Source organism: Sardina pilchardus, chromosome 2 (assembly GCF_963854185.1).
Source record: "Sardina pilchardus chromosome 2, fSarPil1.1, whole genome shotgun sequence".
NCBI classification, from domain to species: Eukaryota; Metazoa; Chordata; class Actinopteri; order Clupeiformes; family Clupeidae; genus Sardina; species Sardina pilchardus.
The window spans coordinates 11,943,340-11,957,650 of record NC_084995.1 but is presented as its reverse complement, the minus strand read 5'-3'; the positions used below and the strand labels follow the sequence as shown (position 1 = coordinate 11,957,650).

General features: G+C 40.0%; 1 protein-coding gene across 1 annotated transcript; it reads left to right on the top strand.

Annotated features, from left to right (window-relative positions):
- Positions 1 to 2,239: 2,239 nt before the first annotated feature.
- Positions 2,240 to 9,377, top strand: LOC134098059 (uncharacterized). The gene is made up of 5 exons (XM_062551010.1): positions 2,240 to 2,288; positions 6,402 to 6,710; positions 6,812 to 7,075; positions 7,656 to 7,757; positions 9,008 to 9,377. The coding sequence occupies exons 1-5, from the start codon at positions 2,240 to 2,242 to the stop codon at positions 9,118 to 9,120; spliced, it is 837 nt and encodes a 278-aa protein (XP_062406994.1). The 3' UTR covers positions 9,121 to 9,377.
- Positions 9,378 to 14,311: the final 4,934 nt, after the last annotated feature.

Below are 14,311 nucleotides of genomic sequence, written 5' to 3'. Positions count from 1 at the left end.
AAGGCAGGTGTGAATACCCCCTTAGATGCATTTTTGCAAGTTTTTTTCAGAGAAATATCACCTGTTGGTTGGACCCACACCGAGTATACAGTAGAGGGCAGAAGGGATGATGTATGCTGTTTACAGTTTCACTTTCTGTTTGCAACATTTCCCTGCTGTGTCTTTTAATAGTCCCTCTGTTGCAGCAAAGTCTTTGGAACTCATGTGTGTGCCTCGGTACAGCGAGGAAAAGTCTGGTGCGCTGCTTCTTCTGGTTTACATGCTACAAACAGGTTATTAAATTCTTTACTCCAGACTCACAAATAAATGACAATTTATGTTCATTAAAATCTGTGTCAATAACAGAATAAATTACATCACTGTGTAATAATAATACATAATAAAATCATGATAGTGCTTTAAGTTCCATCAATTAACCAACCAACCAACCAATCACTCAATTAATCAAAGATGACACAGAGGTTACATCCTCAGCTATATTATCTAGTGTTAGGTAGTGCTGTTTTTCTGCATTTCTGCTGTGCATGTTCTTCTGTTTTGTGAGTTGACATACAGTAGGTATCAACAGCTACCCACACAAGTCTCAGTCAGAAAAGCACTGTGGTGTTTATGCCTTCCATAAATAGACACAAATGGTAACCATGTATCTTTCCGTTCCCTCTGGCTCACATCAAACATTTGTCTTAGTAATGTGATGCGAAGTCAGGGCTTCTGTTTTCCATCGCACCTCCTCCTATAGCGATTTGGGCATATGGAAAGTTTGAGTCGCATCCCCCATCATACTGTGTTTCAGTGGCGTGCGGTGAGGTCTGTGGCAGGGTAGGCAGTGGCCATTCACATGTATGTAAATTCCATCCGTACACTTGCAAATATTACTATATTGTCATGGTAATACTCCTCCTACTTAGTCATTTCACAGAATCAGAGGCGTCACTAGTCACTTTTTTTTTTTTTTTTCACCCTACGGGGGTCCGGGGGAAATTTTGAAAATTGGGCTGTTAAAGATGCAGTTTCAACGTAGTTTGAGAAGGAAAGGAAGAACATTTGTTGGGGTCCTCCTCATCATATTTTAATAACAAATAGCCTAAAGCTAATTTCCCTCACTAGACCTACTGGTAGGCCTATCTATGGGTGATTAAGAGGGGGGGGGGGACCGTTTTAACTGAGACCCAAACTTTTTTTTCTGCCCGTGACATGATGAATACCTGGTGCGTTGTTGGCTTCTTTAGTATCACGCCGACCTGCTGCAGACGTGAGACATCTTGTAGGCTACTGTTGATTAAATATAACCTCGTTGGATGTTAAACAAATAACTTTCTGCCATGCCGTGTATAACTTTTTATAGCTGTTGTGGGGGCAGCCGTGGCCTACTGGTTGAGCAAGGCACCTAACCCCTCACACTGTATGAAGGCAGCTCATTGCTCCAGGTTAGTGTGTGCTTCACCTCACTGTGTGTTCACTAATTCACGGATGGGATAAATGCAGAGACCAAGTTCCTTGTATACGCAATGGCCACTAAGCCTGATTTGATTCTATTTGATTGATATTTTTGATGTTTGTTAGCGCCCCATATGGTTCTGGGGGTATTTGAATTTCCCCTACTGTGAGGTTACAATAGTGCAGATATCTGAAAGGCTCACAGAAGCATTTTCCACCAATTAATTTAATTTTCTATGTATGTAGCCTATACAGTATATACAGTCATGGCTGAAAGTGTTGGCACCCATGCTAAAGTTGACTAAAAAGAGGAATATAAAATCATCTTTTGGAAATTGACTTAATAAAATGAGGAAAAAGTTTTAAGGACAACAATTTTCTTTGTGAATGAATAATGTCATGAATAAATAAATGTTCTTCCCTAAATACTGGGGTCATAAGTATTGGCACCCCGGCCCTACCTAGATTTCATTTTTATGACAAGCTTTTACAGCAGCCCATGTCTGTAAACCCCCTTTGCCCATGAGGAAATGCCCTTTGCCGCTGCGGTCATTAAAGTTGGCATCTGTTTCACATCTCTCAACTAATTCCACGCAACAGCTCAATGCACGGCTTTGTTTCGCACGTAGAGTGTAGGGCCTATTAGCATTTATTAGATCCAAATGGAAGCACAATCCGCTGCTAGGAAAAGGCATGACGACCATGATATCATTACATTCCCGACAGAATATGCTGACCATTGAAATCAGACAGTCTACTTTCGCTTTCATTCCAGTTTCATAGAAACGTTTTAGCCGGCGACATGAAGATGTGGATCTCTGTTGTGTTGCTCCTTCTGGTTCCTCGTTCAGGTACGATTCTCGAGATTTTACACTTCTGAAAATGCTGATGGAGGCTATCCGTAATCCAAGCTTTTTGTGCTTTTGGGTTTTGTCTATTTTGACTATAAATTGTACAACAGAACTGAAAACTCAGTATGAAACCAGATAGGCAAGATAGGCTCTTCTAAGCAGACAATTATTGCTGTGATTTGACTGGTTGCCCCTTGCTATTCTCCCCACATTTCTGGCAGTTGCCGCAAAATTGCGGCGAGATCATATTTTCATATGCAAATGTTTCTGGAAACATTTGCGGTTAACTTTTGACAATGTCATTCGTGTACGCAAATGCATTCATTACGCAATTTAAGACTGCCTATAGCTGAATAATATTGTTGTCTAAAAAAGAAAGTGGAAGAAAAATCACTGTTTCTATTCATTAGAAAAAAGAAACAGTCATGAATCGGAAACAAAAACTGAAGTAGAGTGTCTTTTTTTTCAGTGAAGTAGGCTACAAATCAAAACAACCAGCTGTATTTGCAGTAGGCTAAACAAATTCAGACATTTGATTGTGAGCAAAATTACATTAAAGAGAAACTATGCAGGATTGGCGACTGTTTCGCTTTCGCTTTCGCTTTTCGTTGTCGCTCGTGCTTGCATATTTCTCTGCAGAGCGTCCCCTACAGCTTTATCATGTATATTTATACATATAGGCTATATATACAGTACAGGCCAAAAGTTTGGACACACCTTCTCAATGAGTTTCCTTTATTTTCATGACTATTGATATTGTAGACTCACACTGAAGGCATCAAACTATGAATTGACACATGTGGAAATATGTACTTAACAAAAAAGTGTAAAACAACTGAAAATATGACTTATATTCTAGTTTCTTCAAAGTAGCCACCTTTGCTCTGATTACTGCTTTGCACACACTCTGCATTCTCTGGATGAGCTTCAAGAGGTAGTCACCTGAAATGGTTTTCACTTCACATGTGTGCCCTGTCAGGTTTAATACGTGGGATGTATTGCCTTGGAGTTGGGAATCAGTTGTGTTGTGCAGAAGTCAGGGGTGATACACAGCTGATAGTCCTACTGAATAGACTGTTAGAATTTGTATTATGGCAAAAAAAAAGCAGCTAAGTAAAGAAAAACGAGTGGCCATCATTACTTTAAGAAATGAAGGCCAGTCAGTCCAAAAAATTGGGAAAACTTTGAAAGTGTCCCCAAGTGCAGTCGCAAAAACCATCAAGCGCTACAAAGAAACTGGCCGTCCCAGGAAAGGAAGACCAAGAGTCACCTCTGCTGCGGAGGATAAGTTAATCCGAGTCACCAGCCTCAGAAATCGCACGTTAACAGCAGCTCAGCTTAGAGACCAGGTCAATGCCACACAGTTCTAGCAGCAGACATATCTCTAGAACAACTGTTAAGACGAGACTGCCTGAATCAGGCCTTCATGGTAGAATAGCTGCAAGGAAACCACTGCTAAGGACAGGCAACAAGCAGAAGAGACTTGTTTGGGCTAAAGAACGCAAGGAATGGACATTAGACCAGTGGAAATCTGTGCTTTGGTCTGATGAGTCAAAATCTGAGACCTTTGGTTCCAACCACCGTGTGGACTGAAGTGAAGGCAAAAGGGCCAACAAGTGCTAAGCATCTCTGGGAACTCCTTCAAGACTGTTGGAAAACCATTTCTGGTGACCTCTTGACGCTCATCAAGAGAATGCCAAGAGTGTGCAAAGCAGTAATCAAAGCAAAAGGTGGCTACTTTGAAGAACCTAGAATATAAGACATATTTTCAGTTGTTTCACACTTTTATGTTAAATATATAATTCCACATGCGTTAATTCATAGTTTTGATGCATTCGGTATGAATCTGCAATTTTCATAGTCATAGCCTATAGTCATGAAAATAAAGAAAACTCTTTGAATGAGAAGGTATGTCCAAACTTTTGGCCTGTACTGTATATGTATACATTGCAAGCATGGTTCTTCTTGTTCCTTATGCGTTTCAGACTTCCAGATGTAGGCTAAACAAGGAGCGATCACCTCCTAGACAAACTGCAAGGTTGCAATAGCGGATAGGGACACTGGGGGCGTTTTCGATAAAACTGGTCAGTCAAGCAAAACAACGATTCCTAAGCGATTTCATGACTATGAAAAAGTTGCATAGGGTCTCTTTAAAGCTGCCATTGGCAAGATATAGGCCTACCACTAATAATGCTCAGAATAAATTTCTGTGGCAGTGTGATGAAGGTTTCTACTGGCAAATACAGAGAGGTTATAACAAGACCTAGTCTGGTTTTCACCATACTAAACTCAATCTTTTTCAGGCAGGGTTCACCCACCCAGCCTAAACAAGACCTGTATCTGTAGGGAGAAAATTCCATGGTTGCCGGGTCTGGTATCATCAAATCAGCATGCACGTTCGATCGAATCAGCCCTGCACAGCTATGGCTAAACTTAAGGCATGTTTGTATTGATAGTAGCAGTTCCCTAGGCTATTTATTTTCTCTGTATCAATTTATTTGATAATGTATCAGTTTATTTCAATGTATTCTATAATTGGTAGTGTCTAGTTAAATTAATTAAATCAATAAAGTTGTGATTATTTATAGATTATCTTAATCTCACACTGAGAAAAAAAGAGAAAACCTTTAATAGGCCTAGCTAAATCCACTCTGGAGAATAGTCATTCTTCATAAAGAAGTAGGCTAATTACATTTTTTGAAATTGTGTGCCACAGCTATTAATGCCCTTGTACAATTCTTATAGAATTCTTACTGGATGTCTCCACCAATGTCATAAATTTGACATGCTAAATGTCAGAATGTGTGCCATCTGGTGAAAATAAATAAATAAGTCACTTTTATATGGCACATTTTTGTATGCACAGAGTGCATCTCAAAGCACTCCACACACACGACACTTCAGGAAGGCAGAAACATATACGGTACACACCATTTGAGTCCAATGCATTTCTGCCTGCTTGTCAATCAAGAGTACGTCAATTTTAGTTAAAGTCAGCCTGTTGCAGACTCGACCAGGAGGGAGCACATTTTAATTGACATCCATGCAAAGCAAATAAGCTTAAAGTATACCAAAATAAAACAAAAATACATCACATTTTGAAAATAATAATAAAAAATCCAAACATGCACAAATTGCCAGACAGAGTGGCGTGACTTGCCTGCATACCCTTAATCTAGCTACATGTCCATTAATTCCGTATATCGGAACACCTCAACTTCGTTATTCCTTTCTTATTGCTGGCTGTGCTCCATATAAATCACTGACTGTGTACACTCAATGGTATAAATATATTGGGTTACTCAAAATGTCTAGGGCATAGGGTGCCAGTTGCATGAGAATATGAAAGCTCAACAGTAACAAATAAAATAAGAAATAACATAAAAAATTCAAATACCTGGTGAAAAAATTAACCGTACCAGCACACTGACACAATTCTGCCGATCTAAATTTTGGTTCAATTGTACGAGCCACAAATGTCTATGATCCACACTGAGAAGATGTTTGTTCCTCTTGGCTGACAATTTATAGCACTGCAATTGCGTAATCCTGTCTGGATGAATATGGCAACCATGTACTGTAATTTCCCAACAATTAGCCGCGGTTTATACATTGACTTCGCAATTTTTTTTCAGCTATGAGGTTGATACACGGGGGCAGTTAATATGGTATTAATATGGTTTTGCTTCTTTTAAGTTTTGGCATTACACACTGTCCTGCGGCTTAAATACACAATGTAGCTAATAGACAGGAAATTACTTTAGGCCTACATGACAGTAATTTACTATTTTAACCAGTTAAAATGAGTTAAAATGTCTGTACTGTTATGGCAGACCTACATGGTCTTACTGTATATTCAGGCCTACATGACAGTGATATAGCCTACTGGGTTTATATTATGTTCGATTTTGCATACTCCCAATATGGGCCACCTTATGACACTTAATAAAATGTAGGTTCATTTATGGTAACATATGACATATAGAAAATTGTTTTAAAATGATCAGATTTAATGTATACTTGAAATGTTTTGTATGTGTTCAAAAGCCTTGCACTACACCAGAAAGATAGATAATCAAGACATGAGCATACAGTATTTTTTCTTATTTCCAGCTGGATCCCCTGCATCTGTGTTCAGAACAACTGGTGCATCTGTCACCCTGGAGTTCCAGCAACACCGGCAGCTGAAGAGGGAGAGTGTTGGATCCGTAGTGTGGAAGTTTGGGCAAGATAAAATAATGAAATACCTCCCTCACAAGGAAACCATTAAAATACTCGGGCATGAAGGCAGATTAGAGTTTCATAAGGAAACCTTCTCTCTGGAGCTGAAGAACCTGCAGAAGATTGACGGTGGAATCTACAGAGGAGAGATCACTGCTGAAGAGATAGACTTTGAAGCTGAGTACAGACTGTCTGTTCTGGGTGAGTGGGACCAATACTTTCCTGAAGGACTCTCGCATGTTTAGAAATGCCAGTGAATTTTTGCGAATGTAAACGTGTGTATGTTTGTGTTTGTGTTTCAGATCCTGTGGAGGCCCCTGTCTTGTCTATTGTCTCTAAACAATCTTGTGATAATTTATCTAATGTGACGGTGACCTGTAGAGGTCGTGACCTCTCTCTGACCTCCACCTGTAAAAACATCACCTGCTTTCCAGAGGGAGTAGCCACTGATGACTCCACCCTCACCCTCTCTGTTAAAGATGATATCATCACCTGTAACCATAGCAATCTTGTTAGCTCAAAGGATACTTCAATGGGCATCGCTACACTATGTCCTTACTATTTAGGTAAAAAAAGATATGAATGGATAGTTCCAAAGACATTCTCTCTGTCTACATTTAAAGGAGAAGTTGTTAAAAATATAGTAATGACAATAATGATAATAATTGTAATAATTATAATGATAATAATAATTATAGCCATACGTAGATACAAGTTAGATACAAGGTATTTTATCAGTTACAGTAATATATCTCTACTGTGTACTGTATGCTAGTATCCAAGCACACTGTTTCATCCATGCCATGTGTAGGCTACTCATGATAAGGTGCAGGACACCATGAGTGCTGCAGCATACCATGTAAACATCAGAGTGCTGCAAAGCAGACATGAGTTTGGCAGCATAGCGTGTCAGCATCAGAGTACTGATGACAGACAGAAATATGCAGAAAATCAAGTGTTTCAAAAGCTCCTGCTTTTTCACTGTCTACATTTTCATTGAATGTCAGTGTTAGGGTCGAGAGAATGGCATATATTATATATATATATATATAGTGACCGATAGTGTATATGGGATTATTTATTCCTGTCAGACATTTGTACTGGGTCCTTGTTTTTAGCAATCTAAATGTAATGATTTCTTCACAGATATGGAATCAACTATAAACTATTGTTGGTGCTTAATACCAGTACTGTTAGGCCTGTGTGCCTGTTGTACAGCTGTGTTTCTCTGGAAAAAGAGACAAACAGGTACAGAATAGTTTCTTTTTTTAGATCATACTCATAATTCTCATAATACTCATCATAATTTATGCATGCCCTCTTGGCCTACATACAAAATACCCTGTAAAAGCAGGGTCTCAAATTTTCAGGTATGTACTTGGTAGAAGCTGTCATTTTTGTATTTCTTCTAGACAACCAACTTTTTTATTATTATTAATTTCAATTCACATTTCATTTCATGGATCCAGGATATTATGCATCCTGATAAAGTTCCCTTGGTCTTTGGAATTAAAATAGCCTCACATCATCACATACCCTTCACCATAGCTAGAGATTGGCATGGTGTGTTTTCCAGTTAGTCTATTAGCCTGTTTGATGCTCATTGAGCGCAATGCAAATCAAACAGGCTAATAGGCCAACTGGAAAAAAGACCATGCCAATCTCTAGCTATAGACCTCTGAAGTTCGCCTACAAAAATGCTACCATTTTTGCCCATATAAGGAGATACGGTATCTGACAATTTTTCCTATGGGAAATTAACATGGGGGTTTTAAATGATCATACCTGTTAAACTCACGCACGTTTGTCCTCTGCCTTCGAGAAGATACTGTGATCTCCGGTGCGCGAAGGCGGCAGACTTTGATTTTTGCTACCCCAGAGCTAACTTGCCATGCAACTTGCCATCAAGTTAGTTAGCCAGTTAGCTCTGGGGTAGCAAAATTTAAAGTGTGCCGACTTCACGTACTGGAGATCACAGTATGCACAAGAAGGCAGAGGACCAAAGTGTGTTCAGGAAAACGTCTGCATTTAAGACTTTATCGTCCCCGCGAGAGTTTGACAGGTGCGATAATTCAAAATCCCCATGTTATTTTCCCATTGGAAAAATCGCTAGATACCGAATCTCAAAGATGGCAGCTATTTTGTAGGCGAACTTCAGAGGTCTATGAAGGGTATGTGATGAAGGCTCTTTTACTTCCAAAGGCCCAAGGGAACTTTACCAGGATGCATATCCTGGATCCATAAAATAGCTGGCCTTTAAAAATAAAAACTGTATTAGTGGTTTGATTTTTACTCATTTTTTTAAATTAAAGCATTAAGATCAATTGTCAAATGACGATTTTATATTCCTCTGTTTAGGCAACTTTAGCATGGTATCAAATACATGTGCTCCACTCTATATAGAAAAAGCTACGGAATATAAAAATCCCTAGGGATTAACTGTACAAATGCTTCTGTAAGTAACATGACCTTTCTGTTCTTTTGTTTTACGCCTGAAGGGTCAAAGGAGTCAGTGGAAAACCCCATCTATGGAGAGCAGAGGCTTGAGGCACTCTCCAATAGTGAGACTATTTACTCAGTGGTGAAGAAACATAACAATCACATGATTTGAGTTGTATTAAATAGCATAATCCATATCACATTGGTCACAACTCAAAGCATCTGATTATTGGAGTCTATATCAGTGGCCACTAGATGCCATACTTCAAACTCACAGCAAATGTTGGAATGGCAAGAGCCCCCACCTCAGTTGCTAAGATAAGCAACACACTTGGACACCTACCTGCACATTTGCACAGTGCCACTGCTGGCTATTTTGGTGGCCTAAGCAAGTTGTATGTGGTTCAATGTCTTGTAGTGCACTTTACCTTTTTAACTAGTTTAATTTTGAATTTTCGTTTTAACTGTGCATTTGTATAGAATTTTTGAATTGCCTTTGTGTCAACTGAAGTTCAAGTGTGTCATTGATGTGTACTCATAAAAGGATGTATCAGTAATGACATTTCTTGTGCTCAAGAGCCAGTTCAACTTAATGGTAGTAATTAAAAAGTTATATTAATTGTGTGTGTGTGAGGGGAGGTGTACCGGTGTGTGTCTGTGTGTGTGTGTGGGGGGGTGGGGGGGGGGGGTATGGTGTGTGTGTTCGGTGGGAATGGTGTAAAGGTGTGTGGAGGGGTGTTATGGTGTTTGTGCGGGTGGGTGGTGGTGGGGGGGGGGGGGGGGGTCTGAGGAAGTGTGACGTTGATGAGTTTATAGGTATGCTGAATTGGATAGTTCAGCATCCTGATACCCTTGTGGATAGAAACAGTCTCTGTATCTGATGGTACAGGTCCACATGCTCTTGTACCTTTTAGATGGTAGGAGGGTGAAGAGACTGTGGCTGGGATGACTGGGGGCGGCGAAAATCTGCTCAGTCTTTCTCCTGCAGAGCTGGCTGTAAATGTCCTGAAAGGTGGTAACTCAGTCCTTCTAATGCACTTTGTTGACCTGACCACTCTTTACAGAGCTTTGCAATCATAAGCTGTGCTGTTATCATACAATCATGTCATTCAGGATACTCTCAGTGGTACAGCGGTAGAAGTTGGTCAGTATTTCACCATCCATACCAAACTTCCACAGCCACCGAAAAAAGAACACTGTCCTGCTGCCTTTGTGACAATACCTATATGGTGTGAACAGCCATGATATTAGTGATATTAGTTGCAAGGAATCTGAAGCAGCTAATTCTCTCCACGGCTGTGCCCCCAATTTAAATAGGTGTGTGCAGTCCATGCAGTCACACCCAATGGCCACTATGCAATGAGTCAGACCCATTGTATAACGGATGGTAAAGCTCTATAGACTAATAAATAAATGAATGAGCTCACACAACACTTAACAAATGGTCATAATAAATTAATTTGATTTAATTTACTAATTGAATCAATGATTGCCAAACATACAACTTGGGACAGCTTCAAAATGCCCTCCTTCAGTGTACAGGTTTTTACCCTGTTGCCGAGACCAATAGATAATATGACTTCCATATACCTCCCCATGTTTTTTTTTTAAGCAATCTGTTTTTAACCAGGAGAGACAGTGATTAGAGTGAAGAACTTAAGTAAGTTGTCGTCAAATTTTCTCACATTATGGTACTCTATTCATGTATTAAAGTGATGGTAAGAAATGGCTTGTATTGAAGGGATATTAGTGATCTTTCACATAGATCTCCATTTCTCAAGGTCACTGAGTTGCCAGAATTCCCCTCTAAGTTGGTAAAAATATTTGCTTTCATTTACAAAAGGAAAGTGATTTAGAATTATGTGGAATGAGAATATTTCCCAAGTTCCTTCTTGTATTTGGTACCGGTGGTGTTGCAAGCTGGGAGTTTTACTCTGACTACAATGAACACACATCCTGTATCACTACTGTTTATTTTTTCTCCAATCTGAAACGGTACGCGAGAAATGATTTTCTAAACATGATCATGGGGCAACAAAGCACACGCAATTTGTTGCCCCATGCAATTCTGCAATGGTTATGAATGAAGACATTTACAGGAGGTGTGTTTGTAAGATATACTGTATGTTTATATAATAGAATGTGTACTTGTTTCAGTCAATTGTGAGCTCATTTTACTCAATTGTGGTCTCAGTTTCCTAAATAGTGGTCTCATTTTATTAAATTGTGCACACATTTGACTATATGAAAAAATATATATTGCTATACATTTTGAACAATGAAACTGATTATTTAGTTCAGTTCAGTTCAGATAACTTTATTAGTCCCGAGGGAAATTCAGTTTACAGTCAACCCATCAATGAAGGGGCTAAAGTTAAAAAGTGCATTTGCATACACTATAAATGCATGCAATGTTAAGAATAATAAATAGACAAGTAAGTAAATAAACTAGATGTACCGCAAAGCGATACACAATATGACCGCCGCTCAGTCCTGCACATTCTCTCCGCAAATATCAATCACGCTTGTGTTTCCATCGCCTACTCCATCCCTACTGCAACTTTTATGTATGTAAATGAGTGTGTGCATGTGTGCGCTTGCTTTTGTGTATGAGTGCTTCTCTGTCTAGTGTGAGTGTGTGTCTGCTTGTGTGTGTGTTTAATGTGTCTCTGAGTATATGTTCACTGTGTTCTCTGCCGTCACTGTCACTCCAATATCAGATAACACACACACACACACACTCACATGCGCGCGTGTGCACACACACACACACACACAAACACACATACACAGGCACACACTCACACACACACACTCGCACACACACACACACACACACACACACACACACACACACAAACACACACACACAGGCACACCCAGAGAGAGAGAGAGAGAAAGAGAGAACACACACAGAATACACACAGATAACACAGACACAGAGAGAGAGAGAGAGAGAGAAAGAAAGAGAACACACACAGAACATGCACATACACACATATACACACATGCAAACACACAGATGGGCACACAGAAACGCACCCACACACTATAGTACATCACACACACACTCACTTCTCAGCTCCGGTGGTCTCACAAAATGTACTCAAAGATGTGTGTGTGCATGTGTGTGTGTGTGTGTGTGTAGGTGTGTGTGTGTGTGTGTGTAAGGGTGTATGTGTGCATGCGTGTGGGCGTGTTTGTGCATGTGTTTGTATAATGTTTTATGTACATGTGTGTATGTAGTGGTGCGTGTGTGTGTAGGTATGTGTGTGTGTGTGTGTGTATTTATGTGTGTGTGTGTGTGTGTGTGTGTGTGTGTGTGTTCCTGCATGTTTGTTGCACCCAGAGCAACCATTCTCTTTTAAAACATATTTGGAAACTAGTTGATTAAAGGTTTCTAATGGTGTCACTTATATGTTTCTAGGACAAAAACTAGCAGAGATTGAGATGTTTGGAACAGTTTTTGAAATCCCCAGGGGGGGATTTAGACTCCAGATAATACCACCATCTACTGGCCGATGGGTATACAGTCCTGAATGTACACATAAATCCATTTATTTTATAGCCCCCCATGGATGAAATTCCACAAAACTTGGCTTACTCCCAGAGGGTGTCAGGTTAATCATACACATGAAATTTGGTGCAGTTCATAACATCTCATCTGAAGATATGGGCAATTAAAGCAATATTACATTGCATTTTAAATTTTTACGATGGGGGGGCAAATCACAAATGACTGGTTATAAGCTAAGTTGATGCAAGCTCTAGTGAACAACATACCATAAACATTTTGTCATCCTCGGTGCCACGGTTCAGGTAGTTATGTAGGAAAAACTGTCATTTTTGGGCTTCGGGCGGGGGCAGCGCGGGGGTGGAGTGACCCCCGGGGACGAAACGAAAATTTTCCATAGAACTCTACTGGGGCTACATGCCCACCAAGTTTCATGCGCTCCGGTGTTACGGTGTCCCGGGAATCGTTGACGAAAAATGACGGGAAAAAAGAATAAAAAAAAAAAAAAAAAAAACTTTGACAACAACTATATGACCGCTTCGCTAGCTACGCTAGCGGCGGTCATAATAAGTACTGCAGCAGTCATACATCACCTACCTACAGTCTACAGCCACACACACACTCTTGCCAGTGATGGAACAGAGCAGCGGGGTGCAAGAACCAGTATTGTAGTTATGTGCGTTCTTTTAACAGTCTTATATGACGTCCATTTAACAGTCTAGTAGCAGAAGGACTGAATGAGTTGGCATAGCGGTTATTGGCACATGTTACTACCGACCTGACTGCATGATAACCAATCCGTTACTAAACTATCCGTTGACTATATGATTTGGTTGACACGACGTTTATGGTTCTTTGTTAGCTTATTGTACATGTATTTGTTAACTTGCTTGATCATTTGACTGTTAGCGCTTAAATTTGATGAAAGCGAGGTGTTGCATTTGATGAACCTGAGGTGTTGCATACAGTAGGTGTTGCAGGAGCATGAATGTGTGTGTGTTGCATATCTGAAAGAGAGGATCATAAGAACAGAAGTCAGTATGCATGTTGCATGTTTCACAACATCTGACATGACCTTGGGGTTGGAAATTCACACCTCTCATGTAGCTCTTGCCTACTTACCTTTACTCATACAGCTATAGGTGACGTGTCCTTTTTTCAAGTAAACCTTCCACTCAGTCTGTAAAATGCTGATATGCTGCTGCTGTTCTGCTTCCCTTGGAAACATCTTTATGTTCCATGTCCATACAGGCTTGAATGGGTTTCTTTTTTTACATCTAATAGAATTATAGACTATTCACGCTGCATACATGTATGTATTGCTGTATGTAGAGCTGGTCTGCACATAGACTCACACGCACATAGACACACAGGGACTATCCCTGCTATCTGTATTCATATATGTAGACCTCATCTGTGTATAGAGTAGGTGCTATATGTGGACCTGGTCTGTGTAGAGGTGGGACTGCATGTGGACCTGGTCTGTGTATAGAGGTGGGACTGCATGTGGACCTGGTCTAGGGTTGGCAACTACGAGAAAATAAAATACGGAACAAAATACCGGGGGGGGGGGGGGGGGGTCTGTTGACCATGTTATATTCAAATTTGACTAAACAATACTCTATGCTAAACAATGTATAGTCTCTGCTCTGTTTCCATGGAAGTTGCAAGAATCCACGTCGTTAAATGTCGTTAAATAATTAAATAGCCTTCCAACAGGTTGTAGCGGAGCTTTGCCAACAACGTTATTGTGTAGTTTCAGTTTCTGTCGCGCAAACGCGCACACGATGCAACGCTCATACCACCACTTACTTGTATGACTAATCACATAAAACTAGCAAAACTAGCA